This window comes from Eumetopias jubatus, unplaced genomic scaffold (genome assembly GCF_037043125.1).
Source record: "Eumetopias jubatus isolate StellerSeaLion01/CBP00866 unplaced genomic scaffold, mEumJub1_p1.0 scaffold_16, whole genome shotgun sequence".
Taxonomy (NCBI): domain Eukaryota; kingdom Metazoa; phylum Chordata; class Mammalia; order Carnivora; family Otariidae; genus Eumetopias; species Eumetopias jubatus.
In genome coordinates, this window is record NW_028274822.1 from 66,569,323 (window position 1) to 66,590,488 (window position 21,166).

At 44.0% G+C, this 21,166-nt stretch overlaps 1 protein-coding gene across 1 annotated transcript in view; it reads right to left on the reverse strand.

Annotated features, from left to right (window-relative positions):
* CRKL (CRK like proto-oncogene, adaptor protein) overlaps positions 1 to 7,029 on the reverse strand; it is a 37,385-nt gene extending 30,356 nt beyond the window's left edge. Inside the window, exon 1 of the mRNA XM_028094924.2 lies at positions 6,631 to 7,029. Coding sequence (XP_027950725.1) covers positions 6,631 to 6,941 — 311 coding nt within the window. The 5' untranslated portion in view covers positions 6,942 to 7,029. The remainder of the gene's footprint in view (positions 1 to 6,630) is intronic.
* Positions 7,030 to 21,166: the final 14,137 nt, after the last annotated feature.

Genomic DNA, 21,166 nt, shown 5'->3' on the forward strand with positions numbered 1-21,166 from the left:
AGGGGCAGAGGTAGAGAATTCTCAAGCAGACCCGACCCCGCCCCCAGCAGGAACCGGACACTCCTCCCCCTCTTCTGAGCCAAAACCAGGAGTCCAATGCTCAACCGACTAAAAGCCACCCAGGCGCCCCAATAAGAGAATCAATTCTAAGAAGACTGGCTAAAAAAACTCTCTAGTGAAATGGCACTGAATGCTGAGGACCTCACCTTCCCATCCCTAGATATTCACACCATCACTTACAGCTTTCTTTCTATGCCTGTGGCTACCTCTCCACCCCATTCCACAGCTCTTCTGCTCATTCTGTGTAGCCCAGCTAAGTTTAGACTCTCAAATCTACATTATTTAGCCCCCAATTCTCTTAATAACAAACCCATCAGACTGCTAAACTTGGCTTCCAGTAAGCATCTCAAAGAGTCTCCCTACTGAAAACAATCATCCCTCCTCACCCGGATCAATTCTCTTCCCTTCTTTCAAGACACCACTGAATCATCCCTGAAGTCATATCTCTTTCCTCACCGTCTACATGCAATTGCCCAGCGAAGACGGTTAGTTTCTACTTTATAGTCCGAAAGCATGTGATCTCAGTTAGGCTTCTCACGACTCCTTCTCCTGTAACAGCCCTTAATTAGTCCCATACCCTAGACTCTCTCCCTACCCAGTCCCACACCAGAACAGTTTCTAAAGTCTAACTGGCCATGGCAATTCTCTTCTCAAAAGCTTTAGACAGCTCCCACTGTTAAACTCATTCACAAAGCACAGGAGGCCCCTTCACAATTTAGCATTATTCTTCCTTCCTACCTCACTGCCCATCACTCACGTTAATTACAACTCTGTGTCTTTCCCAGCAGGCACTGCCACCACCTTTTCTCCCCTCCTTCTCATCTCTTCTTTCAAGCCTTCCCTGACCCCTCAGTTGATCATTCTTGCTTTTAAGCTCCCAAGGTATTCCATTTTAACTTGATTTACTCCCATTGTATGCCTTGAGTCTAGTACTGGACTTTGGTGTAGAGTAGGCTCAATACAGTGAAATTCCTGCTATTAAAAATAAAATGTCAAAGACAGAGAAGCATTTCCCATTCCTGTTTCTATCCTTTTTTTCCCCTCCTTCTGAAAACACAAAAACTTCAGCACTCCCAATTCCCTATATCTGGTTTAATTCTGTATACAAAGAAATCCTGTATGCCATCTGGTTTGCCGTCCAAGCCTCTTCAGTTCACCACTGTCCCATTCATGCTCTCAGTCATCATTCCAGACTAGTTGCCACATGCTTAGTGGCCCCACCTTACTTGGTATGATCTCAGCTCAGACTCTAAAATAATCTGAATTCCCACTAATAAGCACTGTCCATTTTTACTTATCAGGAGCTAAAATATTTTAGCCTGAAGGAAACCTAGAAATAATCTAGTCCAACTCTTTAGGTTAAAAAAAAAATTCTTTCTAAGGTTAAAAATTTGAGTCGTAAATAAGAGAAAAGTCACAAATCAAATGGCTACCAGTACTTTACATGCCATGGGAACGCAACTCTTAACTGGGCAAGCTTCCATTCCCAGCATAATGACCATGTTCTTGTATCTCATTTGAATCAAATTTAGATGATTTAAACTACTAGTAAAAGGAAAATCAAAGGTTTATTCCCAGTGCCAAATTCTATGCTAATCAAAATTACTGGTAATCCTTCTCCCCCACTCCTAATTCTAAAAGTCCAGATGTGAGTTCCCTCAATATTTAGAACAGGGGATGTGGAAGGAGGTGTGATCATGTGGCCCATGGCATCCTCTGGTCCATGCAGGGCTTGGCTTCTGCTTCACAGGTGGAAGGGCCCTTCTCTGGGCACTCAGGTTAAGCTGGGCATCCTTTTTCAACTACTCTACCATAGCAGATAGCATGGAAATGGCCTTTTAAAAAATCTCAGCACCAGGGATGCCTGGGTAGCTCCGTCAGTTAAGCGTCTGCCTTCAGCTCAGGTCATGATCCCAGGTGCTGGGATCGAGTCCTGCACTGGGTTCCTTGCTCAGTGGGGAGCCTGCTTCTCCCTCTCCCTGCTGCTTCCTCTGCTTGTGCTCTCTTTCTGACAAATCAAATCTTAAAAAAAAAAAAACTCAACACCAGTAACCTTCTCAAGAACATGACAGGGATTGTTGATTCAATGTTAGTTCCATGTTACTAAGTACATGAGATGTGCAATGTCTGCTGACAAAAATCAAAAATTTTCTAAGGGTCCACTTGCCTCAGTTAAAAAACTTTACTTCTCAGCTTTTTCTCCTAGCCTTCAAAACTAGAGAATTATATAAGCAAAGCAAGCTATGCAAAACACAGTTTCTAAACCACAGGAAAATGGATTTCGTATTTAAACAATCCACCTAGGGCACCTGGGTGGCTCAGTCGTTGAGCGTCTGCCTTCGGCTCAGGTCATGGTCCCAGGGTCCTGGGATCGAGCCCCACATCGGGCTCCCTGCTCAGCGGGAGGCCTGCTTCTCCCTCTGACCCTCCCCCTGCTTGTGTTCCCTCTTTCGCTGTCTCTCTCTCTCTGCCAAATAAATAAATAAAATCTTAAAAAAAAAAATTACACCTACATCTAGGATGCCTGGGTGACTCAGTCAGTTAAGTGTCCGACTCTTGGTTTCGACTCAGGTCCTGATCTCAGGGTCCTGAGATCAAGCCCCTCGTTGGGCTCCTCACGGAGTCTGATTGTCCCTCTCCCTCTGCTCCTCTCCGGCACTGGCCCCCCCCGATAAATAAAAATAAAATCTTTAAAAAAAAAATGACACCCACATGCTGAAAGAGAATCCTTTAGAATCACTCAAAATCAACAAAAGCCATATGATACGATATGACACTTTTTGGGGGTTAAATTTAAAACCCACCACATGGGCGCCTGGGTGGCTCAGTCGTTAAGCGTCTTGCCTTCAGCTCAGGTCATGATCTCAGGGTCCTGGGATCAAGTCCCACATCGAGCTCCCTGCTCTGGGGGGAGCCTGCTTCTCCCTCTCCTTCTGCCTGCCACTCTCCCTGCTTGTGCTCTCTCTCTCTCTCTGTCAAATAAATAAAATCTTTTGAAAAATAAAAATAAAACCCACCACAGGAACACTACAAATACAAAAGGCAATTAATAAGATAAACTGAGAGGACACAAAGTTACAAATGTACCAAGTCATCTTTGTTTCCTCCTCTCTCTTCCCTCACCATCCCCCCTCCCATCAGCAACATCAATCTTAACTCCCAAAACAGACACCTCCAAGTCACAGCTCTACATCAGTCTATATGACCTGTGACATATATGTCATCAGCCACCATCATTTTGCACCCAAATTACAGTGTCAACTCCGTATCACTCCTGTGCTTCAAACTCCTTCCATGGGACCCACTGCACTTTAAATAAAATCCAATTTCCTTATCTTGACCATTACATCTCCTAACTCTTCTCATAGAACCCCTTTATTTAAGTACCATACTCCCAACCCAATGGCTATCTTCCTGACCTCAGGACTTTGTGTAAGCTCTTCCCTATGACTGGAAGGCTCTTCCCCCCCTTCTTAGCCCAGGCCTTCCCAAGGCTTGCCTCTTCCCTACCCTTGGGTAGCTTCATGCTTTCCCTGACCACACTATACCAGGTAGGTCCCTCCTATTATATTCTCTCTGCTCAGCTTCATTTCCTTCATAGCATTTATTAATCCTGTATTTTATTTATTTTCCTACTTTTAGTTTGTCTCTTTCAATAAAACAGAAGTTCTATTATGGAGAAAGTACGTCTGCCATCCATTGTTCTCAGTCCCCATCACTGGGATATAACTCTTGTAAATATCTGAATAAAAATATAAAACCAGGGGTGCCTGGATGACTCAGTTAAGTGTCTGCCTTTGGCTTAGGTCATGATCCCAGTGTCTGGGGATAGAGCCCCACACTGGGCTCCCTGCTCAGCGGGGAGTCTGCCTCTCCCCCATCTCTGCTCTCTCTCCTGTTCTCGCTCTCAAAATAAATAAATCTTTTAAAAAAATATAAATGTTGAGGAACATTCCAATAAAAAAGATCAGACTAGAAAACAAGCACCAGTCCTTAAATTCTGAGGAAGTCATAGTTATAATTTTTCACTAAGCAAAATAAAACAAAACACGAACTTTTAGCTAAAGGGCACGAAACTCTGGCCTTAAGAGCTCAGTTTTGATGCCTAAACCACTTAATGTATCTTGTTTGGGGTGTGAAGAGGCACCAAACTGACTTGCATTTGGCCAAGGCTTTACAGGGTACCTCTAGTTTTCTACAAAGGCTGAAAACATATCAAACCAATTTTCGAATTTCAGGCTCAGGGGAGAAAATCCAAAGATTAAGAAAGAAAATCCAGTCCGGATCTAATTCAACCAGAATTGTGATCTTCCTCTGAGACACCAACAGAAAATAAAAACCTAAATTACAACAACATGCATGGGGCAGAGAGTGAAGAGGAGGAGAAACAATTACAGCTTCGTGTAAGTGGGAGGGAAAGGCCCTATTATTTGAGGGGCCTAGAACAGCAGTTACAATTTCAATAGGTGAGGAGTGGGGGTGGGGGGCGGGTTTAAGCAGTCAACCTAGAGTCAGCAGCCCAGCCAACAGGTGGAGCAAAGCTACAAAGGTGTGAGAAAGTAGGCAGGGATGGCTACCAGGGATTAAATGAGTTGCCTAGCGGGACTGCACTGAAGGAAGAACAAGGTGGGGAGTGGGGGGAGGACAGGCATTCAAAACAGAAAGTTATGTCTGGTATCTGGAAAGACACACGTATGAAAAATGTGGAGTTGTTTTTGTTGGTAATGGGAAGCTACTGCAGCATATTCCTTTTTCTCTCTCTAGAAGGAGATCAAACCATTTACCAACATTTTCTGAAACAGCTATTGTTATAATACCTGTGTCACTTCAAAGCAAGCACAATGCCTTGAACATAGCATGGCTTAATAAATGCCTGAAATTAATGATATTAATTCACCTCCAAGAGTTGGAGAAGTAATTCACTTAAACATACTAAAAATCTCATTATAGTTGGTTCTAATATTTTCTCCAACCCCTTATATCAGAATATACTGCGCTCAAAGTTGACTCCAACTACCCGCATCTTTGGGGGCCTGGAGATTTCACTAATCAGATTCTTGGTGCCTAGATCTTTGTTATACACTATTTGATTTATAATCACTTTCTCCCAGTTTTTATTTTTTTTTAAGATTTTATTTATTTATTTGAGAGAGAGAATGAGATAAGAGAGAACAGGAAGGGGGGGAGGATCAGAGGGAGAAGCAGACTCTCCGCTGAGCAGGGAGCCCGATGTGGGACTCGATCCCGGGACTCCAGATCATGACCTGAGCTGAAGGCAGTCGCCTAACCAGCTGAGCCACCCAGGCGCCCCTTTCTCCCAGTTTTTAAAGTCCATTTAGTTCAGCAGTTAATCTTACAGTCATTATACTGTCATGGCTTTGTTTCTTCTTATTCCACGGAAGCAACACTTAAGCATCCACTGGGTGCTCCTTAATTATTATAGCTTTTAAAGGTTAAAGCTCAGAGGGACATCTCAGCAAATCTATAAAATCAAAAACAACTCATTCCAAAAATGAGCACCCTAACCTTTTAAAACAGAAGTTCAAGAAGCAAAATGGGCAGTAAAATACTTTTCATTTAAAAAAACTCCAGGCAATTTCTTCAGTTCAAATTTGGCATAATTTAAATAAAAGAAACGTGATAAAACACTGAAGACAAATTAAAGCAAATAGTCGAATAAAATAATGCATTTTACTTGGAAAAGAGGATGCTGGATGCTTAACGACTTAATCATTAAGACTTACAGATGCACAAAATGTACATCTAAAATTAAGCTAAGATAGAATTAAAGTGTAGCTCAAATATTTCCCTTAGTAATTAACATTTTAGCTTTATTCCTCCTTAGAATTTAATCAAATAGATTTCTGGCCCATTAGTGGTCCAGCCTGGGGGTTAACTATAATATAAAAACTCAAAAATATGTACTCGCTGAAGCCAGTGCATCTTCTTTTAAAATTTCTGTAATTATAAAACAAAAGGTGTCTGGTGTAATTCAAACTTGGCACCAAGGTATCAATATATAGTTCTGATATTTTACTTTTAAAGGTTTTGTATCTAAACGTGCAAGCATTTTCACTTGTCGGCTGTTAGTTCCAAAAGGCTGCAGTCCAAGAGTTCTTAAACTGGACCAGAGAGCCCAAAAACCTTGAACGGTGTGTAAAGTTGTGTGTACGCGCATTTTTAGGGAGGGGGAAATGCCATGGCTTCCCTGAGATTCTCAAAGAAGTCTGTGATCCAAAAAAGGTTTAAAAACAACAAAAACTCTTCTTTAGTAGGATAGCCCAACAGATAACGTGACGAAAGGCAAAAAGCGGGCCTTTTAACTATGAACCGCCATTAAACATGTTTACAACGCATCCCCTCATCCAGTGACCCAGATCCTGACACTAGCCTTCCGTTCAGAATGCCTTCTGGAAAAGAACTTGGTTCAGAATGGGGTGAAAAGGGTTCAATTACACACCTCCACCCCCCACTCTTCGATCGATCCCAAGCGAACCACCCCTGGCATTCTCGACCCTCCTCCGCGGTAGGAGTGGGCTGTGCGCCCGGGCAGCGCGGGCGCTCGCGTACCTGGGCGCGGGCTCGATTAGGGTGGTGGTGTCCAGGTAGTGAATCTTGTAGAACTCCAGCAGGGCCGGCAAGTGGTCAAACTCCTGGTCCCCGATCTTAAAACGGCGGTTGGGCAGCGAGTTGATGATGTAGTGGGAGACCCGCGAGTTCTCGGACACAGACAGCACATAATCCCCGGGGCAGGTGGAGGAATCGCGAACTAGGAACATACCGTGGCGCTGGCCCTGGAGCCGGGTCTGCGCCTCCTGGCGAGACACCGGCCCCATGTACCAGGCGGAGCGGTCTGAGGAGTCGAACCTGGCGGAGGACATCGTGTCGGACCGGGGCTCTGCGGCGGGTCGGGGCGGTGGCTGCTCTCGTCTGTTCTGGACGCCTTTGCCCGACAGACGGCTTTGCGGCCAAGGAAGGGCCTCTTGGCACACCTCGAGGCGCGCTTACAGAGCAGAGCCAGCACCTTCCTCTCGGCTCCGGGCCCGCAGCATCCTCCGCCGCCGCCCGCCTGCTCCGGGGCCGCCTCACGGAGGGAGCCGGCCCGGGGAATGCAGGGCACAGCCCGAGGTCTGGGCGGGAGAAGCCGAGCCGCAGCGGAGGCCGCCCCGGGATTCTCGGGCTGCCCGGCGTACCGGCGGTGCTTCCAGTCACTCCTGGCCCGGAACGCGCCGACTCCGCGCCCCCCACGGCTCTGCAAGGACCCCCGCCGCCACACGAAGCACCGGACTCCCAGGAGCGTCGCGCCTCCGGGGCGGTTTTGCCCAGCCCGTTCCCAAGAGCCACAGCAACAAAATGGCGGACGCGGGAGAAGCGGCCGGCCACCTCCCCCTCCGCTCAGTGCCCTCGATCTGCGCACGCGCGGGCTGTGGCTCCCAGCTGCCGCCCGGGCCCTCCCCGTGACGTCACGTGGCGCGACCAATCAGGAGCACGGTCGTGACGGTCGGGGCGTCCGCCGCTTTCGGCCGCTCCCGCGTTCCGGGAGGAGGCGGAGGAGGCGGGGGTGGCGGAGGAGGCGGGGGTGGCGGAGGAGGCGGAGGTGTTGGCTGCAGCCACTCCCTTCCTGGGCTGCGGTGCGCCGCCGGGGGCGCTGCCGCTGTGGGCTCGCCCCGCTCTTGCAGGAAAACAGCTGGAGTCGAGAGGGAGCGGCTTTTCGAAAACCTGCTCCGCGAACAAAGCATAATGTGCATGCCGAATCTCTGGCCTTGGAGGCGTGGCACTGAGGTGACCTGGCTGGCCGAGGGGCCCAGGGGGACCAGCGCTGGGGGAAATCTACGGGCGGACAGGCCTCAATGGGTCCAAGTGGCTCTAGAAGATGACCGCGGGGGCTGCGGTGACCAGCAGTTAGGGACGAGTTGACCTAGACCTGAGGTGGCCTGATAGGCTAAGGGAACCAGAGTGGCCAGGAGACTCGACAGGCACAAATGGGGGGTTGTGAAGGTTGGATCGACAGGATTAAGTGGTCTAAGAAGTCTACGGTCTGGTGCAATCTGGCCATTAGCGCTTAATTGATACAAGTAAAATGCGGACTCCTCCGTGCGTGGCTTGAAGACCTCGTCTGTTCCGGATTCCGCTGCTTCTCTGAGTTAATCTCTTCGCATTACCCCTGGCTGACCTTGCTCCCGCCAGGTCCTTGTAACCTGTTTCCCCACCCTGCACCCCGCACTAGAATGAAATTTTTTAAAAAAGCAGGGATCTTGTCTGCCTTGTTCACTTCTGGGCCTAGCACAATGTCTGGACCTGACCTGATGCTGAACTATTTGTTGAATGAATGACTATTGAGAAAAACCACGGGCTTTTGGTGCCCAATTATTGGTAGCACCGCTCCCGGAACTGGACAGACAAGAAAGCATGTCCAAAAAGGGAGGCGCAGGCAATACAAACCTATACTTAGGTCCCTTTGTCAATGTTATTTCATTTTGGCGTTTTGCCCTCATATACTAGATTCTAGCGTGATGGGTGATCTCCATCTTAAGGTAAGCTAAAGGGGAAGTGTCAAGGTTGAGTGCCTTTTGTTACTCAGCATAAGCAGGTTTTCATCTCCACCCCCAAATACTGTCATGTTGTATTATTCTCAGGTACAATTTGAACAGCACAGAATTTGAAACTGTTTTCAGCTCAGGTCATGATCTCAGGGCCCTGGGATCGAGCCCCACATTGGGCTCCCTGCTTGGCAGGAAGCCTGCTTCTCCCTCTCCCACTCCCCCTGCTTGTGTTCCCTCTCTCGCTCTCTCGCTCTCTGTCAAATAAATAAAATCTAAAAGAAAAAAAAAAGAAAAGAAAAGAAACTGTTTGGATTCAAATCTGCTCCCAGTTGACTAGCTGGGTGACCTTGGGCCAATTACTTAATCATTCCATGGCTTATATATTAAACAAGCTGATACATGTAAAATGCTTAGAATAGTGCCTGATACCTCTCTCTTTCTCTCTCAAATAAATAAATAAAATCTTAAAAGAAAGAATAGTGCCTGACATATATTAATCATATAAGATTATTATTGCTCTCTCTAAAATGAATAAAATCTTTTTTAAAAATAAATAAAGATTTTGTTTATTAGAGAGCACACACCCACGAGCAGGGGGGATGGGCAGAGGGAGAGGAAGAAGCAGGGAGCTCCATGCAGGGTTCCATCCCAGGACCCTGAGATCATTACCTGAGTAGAAGGCAGATGCTTAACCGATTGAACCACCCAGGCACCTCAGGAATTCTTTTTTTTTTTAATTATTTTTTTTACTTTTTTAAGCTTCTGGGTCACTAACATTTCTTCTACCTCTCCAAATACACTTTCTTGGTCTGTTTTTGATAGCACTTTTCTCTCCAGCCTCTATGTGTAGAAGAAGCTCATCCCTTAATCTCTCTACAGCTTCTCCTTTGGTAGGCAAATCATGAAGGCTTTAGGAGTCACCTGCCTATTGGTGACTCTGAAACACATATATTCTAAAAGTGGAACAAAATCTGACCACACCCTATGATTTCTATGCAAACACTGTGGTCCCAACCTAAATCTTTAAAAAATTTTTTTTATTAACATGTAATGTATTATTTGTTTCAGGGGCACAGGTCTGTGATTCATCAGTCTTACATAATTCACAGCGCTCACCATAGTACCTACCCTCCCCAGTGTTCATCACTCAGCCACCCCATCCCTCCCACCCCCCTCCACTCCAGCAACCCTCAGTTTGTTTCCTGAGATTAAGAGTCTCTTATGATTTGTCTCCCTCTCCGGTTTCGTCTTGTTTCATTTTCCCCTCCGTTCCCCTATGATCCTATGATCTTGTTTCTCAAATTCCTCATATCAGTGAGATCATATGATACTTGTCTTTCTCTGATATATTTTGCTTAGCATAATACCCTCTAGTTCCATCCACATGTTGCAAATGGAAAGATTGCATTTTTTTTTTAATCACAGCCTAAATTCTTTTTTTTTTTTTAAAGATTTTATTTATTTATTCATGAGAGACAGAGGAGGAGAGAAAGAGAGGGAGAGAGAGAGAGAAGCAGAGGGAGAAGCAGGCTCCCAAGGAGCAGGGAGCCTGATGCGGGACTCGATCCCAGGACCCTGGGATCATGACCTGAGCCGAAGGCAGACGCTTAACCATCTGAGCCACCCAGGCGCCCTCACAGCCTAAATTCTTATTACATTCCATTGTGATTGCTTATAAGCTTCACTCCCTTCCTAATCCAAGCATCTTGGAGGCCTGCCTACTTTACTATTACTTTTGTATTCCCAGGGCCTAACACAGTGCCCAGCACATAATATATACTTAATAAATAGTGTTTGGCTGTAGATGGATAAAAATGAGAAGAAGCCGGAGAAAAATGAAGATTGATTGTAGTGAAGGTAAAGAGGTTGTGTCACTACTTCCTGTTAATTAGCATAATAACTATTTAAAATAAATATTTGGACCTGATGGTTAGCCCTGTATCAACCCCTGTGTTCAAGGCAAGCTTCCATTTGGATTAAATTGTGCCTTTCAGCTTCTCCTTTTCTGTCAATTGTGTCAATGTTTTTCTAATTTGCAGACTCAAATCTGAGTTGTCTTTTACTTAACTGAAGAACTCAATAATACCTAATTTATATAGTGCTTTCCAATTCACAAAAGTTCCCATAATACATTACTTACTCCAACCAAAGTCCCATGAAGACCTTTTTTATAAATGTTCCAGAAGCTCAGAGAGGTTAAGTGACTTGCTGACATAAACTACTATAAATTATGTAATTTGGAGGGGGCAGAGCTGGCACTCTTAAGCCAGGTCTTCTAACTTGAAGTCAAAGTCACACAACTGCCTATAATTTAGTCCATTTTCTTTGTTTTGCTGATCAGGAAACTGATGTCTTCCAAAGTAAATTTTAGCACCAGGAAGGAATTATCAGTTTCAGAATACAGAAGAGTGGTTGGTTTTGCCCCCAGTTTGGATTTCAGATACAACCGTCATTCTACCGCCAAAGTGCCATGATCCCCTCTTGAAAAATTTCTCTTACAGATGGATCAAAATATCTCTCCTTTTGCTTCAGAATAGTCCACTGGGGAATGGAGTGTGGACTGGAGAAAGGTGGAAACAAGAATGTCCCTGTGGGGTGCCTGGGTGGCTCAGTTGTTTAAGCGACTGCCTTCGGCTCAGGTCATGATCCTGGAGTCCCGGGATCGAGTCCCACATCGGGCTTCCTGCTCAGCAGGGAGTCTGCTTCTCCCTCTGACCCTCTGACCCTCTTCCCTCTCGTGCTCTCTATCTCTCATTCTCTCTCTCTCTGAAATAAATAAATAAAATCTTTAAAAAAAAATGTCCCTGTGTTGGTAACTAGGTTAAGGTAGGTGACGTGATGTGTGTTTGGGGCAGGGTGGGGAGGGTTAACACAGTACTTTATTTTGTATGTGTTTGGAATTCTTCACAATAAAATTTTTAAAGTATTTTTCTTTATTCTTCCTTAGCACAGCTGAGACAAGCTTTAAAAAAAAATCCAAAAAATGTTTCTAGATGCTAAGATATAACAAAATGGAAATGAATGGAGAAGCAACAAGGAAGCATTTAGGGGCACCTGGGTGGCTCAGTCGGTTAAATCTCTGCCTTCAGCTTCAGGTCGTGATCTCAGGGTCCTGGGATGGGGATGGGGCTCCCTACTCAGTGGGGAGTCTTCTTCTCCCTCTCCCTCTGCCCCTCCCCCCAACTCGTTTTCTCTCTCTCTCTCTCAAATAAAATCTTAGAAAAAACAAACAAGGAAGCATTTAAAAAGGGGGGGGGGCTGTAACATAAAGATTTGTAATTCTGCCCGATCTTGCTCATTCCAAGGGTTTCCAGATGGCATTTTATTTTTCTTCTAAGAAAATTACAATCTAGACTCAAAGGACTGACAAGGCTTTTCAAGCACTTGTCAAGATTCCTTACTTCCTAGCCCTGAGGCTGCCTCTGTAGGGAGCGCACAGCCTTGGGACCTACTGTTGACTTGTTCTTCCCTATTTGGGCAGGTCCAATCCCTCTGGTGACGGTTAAGGCCAGGCATTCTTCCTATGCTGCTGCCTTACCAAGGACATGAGAACAAGTGTCTGTCCCTTTCTCCTGCCCTTGATTCTTTTCCAGCAATAATTCTGACAGTAGAAGAGACATGACCGTGTAGGTGTGGATACTTGATATATTTACTTCACTGACTTCATAAGGTCAGCAGTTCTCAGACGCTTTCTCCACAAGGATTTGTTGACCTGTTGAGTTTCTACTGCATTTATTAACCTATTTTTTTTGAGATCTTTTCCTCCTATGCAATAAATTTTCTCTTATCAATTGCTCTGTCACTATTCTCCCTTGTTTTACATATATTTCTAAGTTTATCTCCCTAAAACAAAAAAGGAGCTCATTGATTTTTCCCTCCTATTACTTTGCTACTACAATACTAATAATGTTCATATCCCCATTATAATTTTTCATACCAAGCTATCTAAAATATCAACTTAACAATCACTTCTTTCACAGAGTGATCTCTCTGAACTAGGTTTAGCTGCCATATCCAGAAATTCTACTGGCCACTACAGAAAGCATTGGCTCACTTTATTCTAGTGATTTTTTTTTTAAGTTTTATTTTTATTTTTTTTAGTAATCTCTACACCCAACATGGTGCTTGAACTCATGACCCTGAGATCCAGAGTCACATGCTCTTCTGACTGAGCCAGCCCCGTGGCCTTATTCTAGTGTTTTAAAGTGTGGTGATGTTCTTCCTGTCATTTAGTTGCTTGTGGGCTGGACAGCACTCTGGAATGTCATTAGTAAAATTCTGAGTGGGATGATCCTTCCACTAGAGGACTTAGCTTAGCTCAGAGAAATCGGTTCCATTCAACTCTACACAGGGGGCGGGGGAGACACACCAGATTTTTCTGTAAAGGGCCAGATAGTAAATATTTTAGGCTTTTCAGGCCAAGAGGAAAATCAACAGTATTATTTATGTAGGTACTTGTGTAACAAGAGAAAAAAATTCCTACAAATGTGTTAAATCAAATTCAAAATAGAATAGTAATTGAGTATAACTTTTTTATCATCCAGGTATGCAAATGAGAAGAATGGAATTCTTTGGGATGACATTTTGCTTAATTAGGATCAAGGTTAGTGTTCCCTATGATCACATAATGAGCTATGAATGCTGATCTGTAATGAGACTTTACATATTTCATCTTCGTGAAAATGTCTCCATCCAGGGGCGCCTGGGTGGCTCAGTCGCTAAGCGTCTGCCTTCGGCTCAGGTCATGGTCCCAGGGTCCTGGGATCGAGCCCCACATCTCCCTCTGCCCTCCCTCTTCGTGTGTTCCCTCTCTCGCTGTGTCTCTCTCTGTCAAGTAAATAAATAAAATCTTTTTTTATAAATAAATAAAATCTTAAAAAAAAGAAAGAAAGAAAATGTCTCCATCCAAATGGTACTATGAATACTGCTATCAGTCCATGAGCATGATTTTAATTGAGCATATTTATTGTTGGAAGGCATCTATAGAATTCTGTTAGATTCTTCTCCTGATGTTTGCCTTTTAGTTTGTTGTTACATTGCAGATTAGTCATTTGCATTTGAAGGTTAGGTGGAAGCTCCTCAATTGCACAATTAAATGGATTTTGAAATATGTAAATTTCCATTGCACTTGACATCAAAGTCTGGAGATATTGCTTCTTGTTTTAATTTTTGACATTACAGGAAGTGTATAAAGCTGTTTTACATTCTTTGTGATTCAAAACATTATTGTCAAAATGACTGCTACAATACACATTTCACATATAAGCACTGTTTTGCTCTGTAATTTTAGCTTGAATTCATTGAGAAACACTATCAAGCCTGTAGCGAAAGCTAATGTCCAGTTATTCAGTAATGACAGTTTGGATGGTTCTCTGTTTTGAAACATTTCAATCTTGGCTCTGAGCTGGAAAAAAAAACTGCAATAAAACTTTAGCACTGCTAAGCCATCAAAATGCTGTATAGTAGAGCAAGGCATGATATTCAGCTTCTATCTGACAAAACTTCATCGACCTGATGATGGATAAATACAAGAGCAAATGAAGTTCACTACTGATAATTCTAGTTCGATAACATATGATAGATGCAAATATTTTCTGCAAATTAGTTCCTGCTGAGTAATTTGAGTCCAACAAATAAACCATAGGCTCTAAAGGCCTTATCTCTTCTAGAGCTTTATAAATTTATCCAACTAAGCCTTTTCCTGCTTCACAAAGTTTTACCTCTATCAATTAACACATCTTAGCAGATTCCCCTTCAGGTTGTATCTAATAAGTGTTTTCTCATTTTTTTTGGAAAATATTCTTGCCTATTGTTGTTCCATGCAGATTCTTCAAAGAGACTTATTTTTCAATGACTTCAAACTTGGCATTGGCACCTCAAAAAACAGCAACTGAGCACTGTTGGTAACATCTCTTATCCCATTGATAATCATCAAGGAAAATCACTCAAAATCATTGATTTTGGGTTTTTGTTTTGTTTTGTTTTTCTCAGGAACATCTTATCTATGTTCTTCTTCTGGCCGGAGGGACTTCAATATTGCTATACCGGAATATAATCTAGATTTACAAATGACTTTGCCTTTCCTTCTTGTAACCAACATACCATGCGCACACAAGCATGCACGCATGTGTTAAAGTTTTCTTTTCTGAAGTCAGAATGACAAGAATGTGAATAATTGTCCCATTTTTTCCAAGTTTTTTAAAAATTTATTTATTTATTTAAATAGTTTCTACACCCAATGTGGGGCTCGAACTCACAACCCCAAGATTAAGAGTTGCATGCTTCTCTGACTGAGCCAGCCAGGTGCCCCCACATTTTATGTTTTTGACGTCACATTTTACTTTTTTTTATTTTTTATTTTTATTTTTTTTTTTAAAGATTTTATTTATTTATTTGAGAGAGAAAGAGAATGAGAGATAGAAAGCACAAGAGGGAAGAGGGTCAGAGGGAGAAGCAGACTCCCTGCTGAGCAGGAAGCCCGATGCGGGACTCGATCCCGGGACTCCAGGATCATGACCTGAGCCGAAGGCAGTCGCTTAACCAACTGAGCCACCCAGGCGCCCACATTTTACTTTTTTTTAAATTTATTTTTTAGAGGAGGAGGTGCATGAGGGACAGGGAGAGAGGGAATCTGAAGCAGGTTCCACCCTCAGCACGGAGCCCGATGCGGGGCTCGATCCTACAACCCTGAGATCATTCCCTCAGCTGAAATCAAGAGCTGGACACAAAACCGACCCAACCATCCAGGCGCCCCACATTTGACATCTTTTTATCTTGTGTATCCCTTAACCAGTTATGTTCATCATGGTAATTTTTACTACTTTCTTCTTTTAGCCCTCACACGAGCTTTATAAGTGATTAATTCACTACCTTTACTATATATTTACCTTTCCAGTGAGATTTCTCCTTTCATGTTTTCTTGTTACTAGTTAGGGTCTTTTCTTTTCATCTTAACGTTTCTTTTCTTTTTTTATTTTATTTATTTATCTGACAGAGAGAGAGAGCACAAGCAGAGGGAGTGGCAGGCAGAAGGAGAGGGAGAAGCAGACTCCCCGCTGAGCAGGGAGCCCGACATGGGGCTTGATACCAGCACCTGGGATCATGACCTGAGCCGAAGGCTGTTGCTCAACCAACTGAGCCACCCAGGTGCCCCTCATCTTAACATTTCTTATAAGGCCCTTTTTAGTGGTGATGCAAGCTTGTGCTTTAGCTTCTGCTTGTCAGGAAAACTCTTTATCTCTCCTTCAATTCTGAATAATTGTGCTGGGTAGAGCATTGTTTGTTGGAAGTTTTTTTTTTCCTTTCCTTGACTATATCGTGCCAGTCCCTTCTGGCCTGCAAAGCTGCTTCTTTCTTTTTTAAAAAAGATTTTATTTATTTATTTATTTATTTATTTATTTATTTGAGAGAACATGGGTGGGGAGGAGGGGCAGAGGGAGAGGGAGAAGCAGACTCCCCACTGTGCAGGGAGCCCATCGTGGGGCTTGATCCCAGGGTCCTGGGATCATGACCTGAGCCAAAGGCAGATGCTTGACTGACTGAGCCACCCAGGTACAAAACAAGTTATTTTTCTCTTGCTGCTTTTAATATTTTTTCCTTGTCTTTAACTTTTGACATTTTAATTATAATGTGTTTTGGTGTGGTTGCCCTTGAGTTCATTATATTTGGAACTCTTTGGGCTTCCTGGATCTGGATGTCTGGTTACTTTCCTGGGTTAGGGAAGTTTTCAGCTATTATTTCCTCAAAAAAGATTTCTGCCCCTTTCTCTTCTTGACTCCTTCTGGGAGTCCTACAAACGTTAGTCCTTTTGATGTTATCCCATAACTCCTTTATGCTGTCTTTACTTTTTTTCTTTTTTCTTTTTGCTGCTCTGATTGAGTTCTGCTGCATTGTCTTCCAGTTGATTCTTTCTTCTGCTTCATCTAGACTGGTGATAAACCCTAGTGTATTTCTTAGTTCAGTTATTGGATTCTACAGCTATTTGACTTCTGTTTGGTACTTTCTTAGATTCTCCATCTCTTTGTTGAAATTCTCACTGTGTTCATCCATTCTTCTCCCCAGTTCGGTGAGCCCTTTGTGACCCTTACTTTGAACTCTTTATCAAGTAAATTACTTCTGTTTAATTAAAGTGTTTTTTTTTTTCTGAGGTTTTATCTTGTTCTTTCATTTGGTATATATGCCTCTGTTTCTTCATTTTGCTTGACTCTGTTTGATTCTGTACAGTAGATGAAACAGCCACCTCTGCCAGTCTTGAAAGAATGGCCTCATGTAGGAGGTAGGTCTGTCATTCAAACCTGCCCCTGTTCTTTGTTGTCTCCCAAACCTTTGTGCTTGTCCAGGCAATGTATTATATTTCTTTTTTTTTTTTAATTGAACACAGTTTTCTTTAAGATTTTATTTATTTATTTGAGAGAAACAGTGAGGGAGAGCATGAGAGGGTAAAGGGTCAGAGGGAAAAGCATAATCCCCACTGAGCAGGGAGCCTGATGCGGGACTCAATCCCAGGACTCCAGGATCATGACCTGAGCCAAAGGCAGTTGCTTAACCAACTGAGCCAACCAGGTGCCTAGTGTATTATATTTCTAATACCTCCCAGTAGTTGAAGTTTTGTCAAGACCTGTCAGTGTCCCTAACATGGGATGATCTTAGCACCTAGACTCAGGTTGTTTGAAAGCCAGACCCTCGGGCAGCAGCTTTTAAAAATATGCACATATAGGGCACCTGGGTGGCTCAGTTGGTTAAGCGACTGCCTTCAGCTCAGGTCATGATCCTGGAGTCCCAGGATTGAGTCCCACATCGGGCTCCCTGCTCAGCAGGGAGTCTGCTTCTCCGTCTGGCCCTCTTCCCTCTTGTGCTCTCTGTCTCTCATTCTCTCTCTCTCAAATAAATAAAATCTTAAAAAAAATAAAATAAAAATATGCGCATATATATGTGTGTGTGTATATATATATAAATACACACACACACACACACACACACACACACACACACACACACACAGTCCCATGGGACTACATCCATAAGCCCTCCTGGCCAGGTGTTCTGGCAGTGACTCCTGGGCATCCCTGCAAAAATCCCATGATTAGCTACTAGGCCTCCTTCATAGGAAGACAGCTCCAGCATCCATTGCCTCTTGCTGTGCCCAGGGGTGGTAGCTTTTTAAGAGCTCTTTCTCTATTGGTTACAGTCCTGTGGGATCCTGCAGCATAGGTCTTACCAAAGCCAGGCAATGTAGAGGTGTCCCCTGGCAACAAACACAAAAATCAGGGTGCCAAACAGGGCTATGAGAGCCTTTCTGAGTGAACCGGATTATTACAGTCCAAGAGGACCAGGAACACAATCTCTCTTGGCCTCCAGAGCCAGGTAGTTTGTAGGTGTTCCCTGAGCCTGACGTGTGTAAAAGCTTCCTTCTGGAAGATACTCTGGAGCATGGGAAAGGGAGAGTACAAAGATAGCACCCACCAGTCTCCATCCCAGAGAGTACTCTAGCATGCTCCTAGACATGTATGTAAAATTACTTAGTTGCCTGCCCCTCAGGCCTACCCTTCAATATAAGCAGGTGGGCCTCTATCCCTTTAAGTCTGGGCTCTGTGGGCTGCCTCTGAGCTAGACGCTAGGGTGGGTAAGTCCAAGCCTGCACGCAGGTCCTTTAAGAGCCATTGTCTCTCAGATTGCTACAATCTTGTGGGTTTGGGAAGGAGGCCACACTGGTTTTCAAAGTTAGGTGTTTTGGGGGCTTGTCTCTCAGGTGCAGGTCCTAAAAGTTGAGATACCTGACATGGGGTTCAAACCCTTTGCTCCTCAGGGAGTTTTGAGTTTTCTACTGGTTGTGGGTTGCTGCACTAGGAGTGGGGTTTATGGCGAGATTATTTCTCAGCTTCTCCTACCCACTTCAGTGTGGTTTTCTTCTCGTTTGCCTGAAGAATGGTTGCCATTCAACCAGCCTTTAGTTTTTTTTTTTTAAGAAGAAATTGTTCCATATGTTGCTCTAGACTCAATATGTCTGTGGGAGGAGATGAGTTCAGGATCTTCCTGTATCACCATCTTGAACTGGAGCCTGTCTTGTCTTGACTCCTGATGATGCTCCCAGTGTCCTCTAATCTTTGAGCAACTGTTCTCACTGAATGACTAAGAGTCTAAAATGAGTGTATTTTCTCTGGAAACAATTTAATTACCTCAGCATCAGTAAGCAGCTTTCTTTGGCTAACAGATGAGCCACTTGGAAATCACTTTGATTGCAACTTCATTTTCATTTATTTTTGTGAAGAAATTCTGATGAGCTATGAGCCATTCCATCTCGAATTTTCTTTTTCTGACTGTTGTTTTCCTGTGAGTTGGGGACGCTATGATGACTGTGTAAGTTGATATGTATATTGCGTTCTTTCAGCACAGATACAACGTCACTGTATGATAAATCCAATGCCTTGTCATTTAATTCAAAACCCAAAAAAATCTACCCTCCACTTTGCCTTGGAAGTGTGATATTCAGAGTTTGCTTTTCCTCTTTTCATGATGGATGTGCATGGGCAGTAAAAAAATAAAATGCCGTGGTGCAATGACAATGCATGGCATTTGGAGCTCTGTTGAGTTATAAACTGCGTCACTGCAATTTGTAGGGTGCAGAGCTGAGCAGCCGTGCAATGGGAGGAGAGTGCCACATATAGTCTCTAGCACAACGATTCAGCTCTGCCACTGTAGTAGGAAATCAGCCATAAACAACACGTGGCTTTCTTCCAATGGGTGTGAGTGTAGATTTATTTCAATAAAACTTTATGGACCCTGAGATTTGAATTTCACATAATTTTCATGTGTCATGAAATATCCTTCTTTTCATTCCCCACCCCCAGCCGTTTAAAGATGTAAAGATATTCTCTGGCCATGGGCCATACAAAAAGTCAGCGGGCTCCATTTGGCCCCCGAGACATTGTTTGCCATCTTCCATATGGCATGTGTGTCTCTGTCCTGTTCCCACTGTAACTTAGGATTTTTTAGGGTCACTACCACAACCTCTACAGACCTTCTCTCCCCTGAAAAAGGCCCATCATTACCATCTCACAGCCCTGACAATTAAATTCAGTGTTTGTTTGCATCTTACTCCATCTCTATGTCTGGCCAGCTCCCTATTTCAGACAGCCTGGCACATGATCCCTGGCTACATCCCACAGCACCATCAACATTTATCCCGCCCAGATGGAGCTCCTTCATCCAGGGATAGTATTCCATCCATAAGGGGGAACTTGAGCCACCAGAGTTAGTTGTAGAACACAGAGCAAAGACCAAAAACTACCCACACCCACAACACAAAAGATGCAGTTGACCCTTGAACGACATAGGTTTGAACTACAGGGGTCCACTTACACGTGGATCTTTATTGATATATACAGTACAGTATTACAAATGTATTTTCTCTTCCTTATGATTTTTTTTTTAAGATTTTATTTATTTGAGAGAGGGGAGAGAGCAGAGCGAGAGAGAGCACAAGCGGGGTGGGGGGGAAGGGGCAGTGGGAGAGGGAGAAACAGGTTCCCTGCTGAGCGCAGAGCAGACATGGGACTTGGTCCCAGGACTCTGGGATCATGACCTGAGCTGAAGGCAAATGCTTAATCAACTGAACCACTCAGGCTCCACTTCCTTATGATTTCTTTTTATTTATTTATTTTTTTAAGATTTTATTTATTAGAGAGAGAGTGATCGAGGGAGAAAGAGAGTACAGCCGGCAGGGGAGAGGGGGGCAGAGAGGCAGAGGGAGAGGGAGAAGCAGACTCCCTGCTGAGCAGGGACCCTGATGCAGCGCTGGATCCCAGGACCCTAAGATCATGACCTGAGCCAATGGCAGACGCTTAACTGACTGAGCCACCCAGGTGCCCCAGTAGTTAAGTTTTTGTGGAGTCAAAAGTTACGTGTGGATTTTTTTTTAAGACTTTTTATTTATTTATGTGAGACAGGGAGAGAGAGCACGAGCGGGAGGGGGGGTGATGGGGCAGAGGGAGAGGGAGAAGCAGGCTCCCCTCGGAGCAGCGAGCCCGATGGGAGGGCTCAATCCCAGGACCCTGAGATTATGACCCGAGCTGAAGGCACCCAGCTGCCCCAATATGTGGATTTTTGACTGGACAGAATTTTTAACTAACCCCTGTGTTGTTCAAGGGTCAACTGTACTTCTCTGATCCCGTGTTTCATCTGAGACTGAGGCATAAAACAGTGATTCTTAAACCTTGCTGAACATTTGATCACTTGAGAAGCGTAAAAACAAACAAAACAGGGTGCCTGGGTGGCTCAGATGGTTAAGCGTCTGCCCTAGGCTCAGGTCATGATCCCAGGGTCCTGGGATCAAGTCCCGCATCGGGCTCCCTGCTCAGCGGGGAGCCTGTTTCTCCCTCTGCCTCTCTCTCTCTCTCTGTCTTTTATGAATAAATATATAAAATCTTTAACAAAACAAAACAAAAAATCCCAAAACCCACCCAGGCCCCATCTCAAGAGACTCATGTAATTGACCTGGAGAGTCCTGAGTTATATTTAAAAACAACAACAGCAACAACAAAACAAAACAAAAAAACAGGTAATGC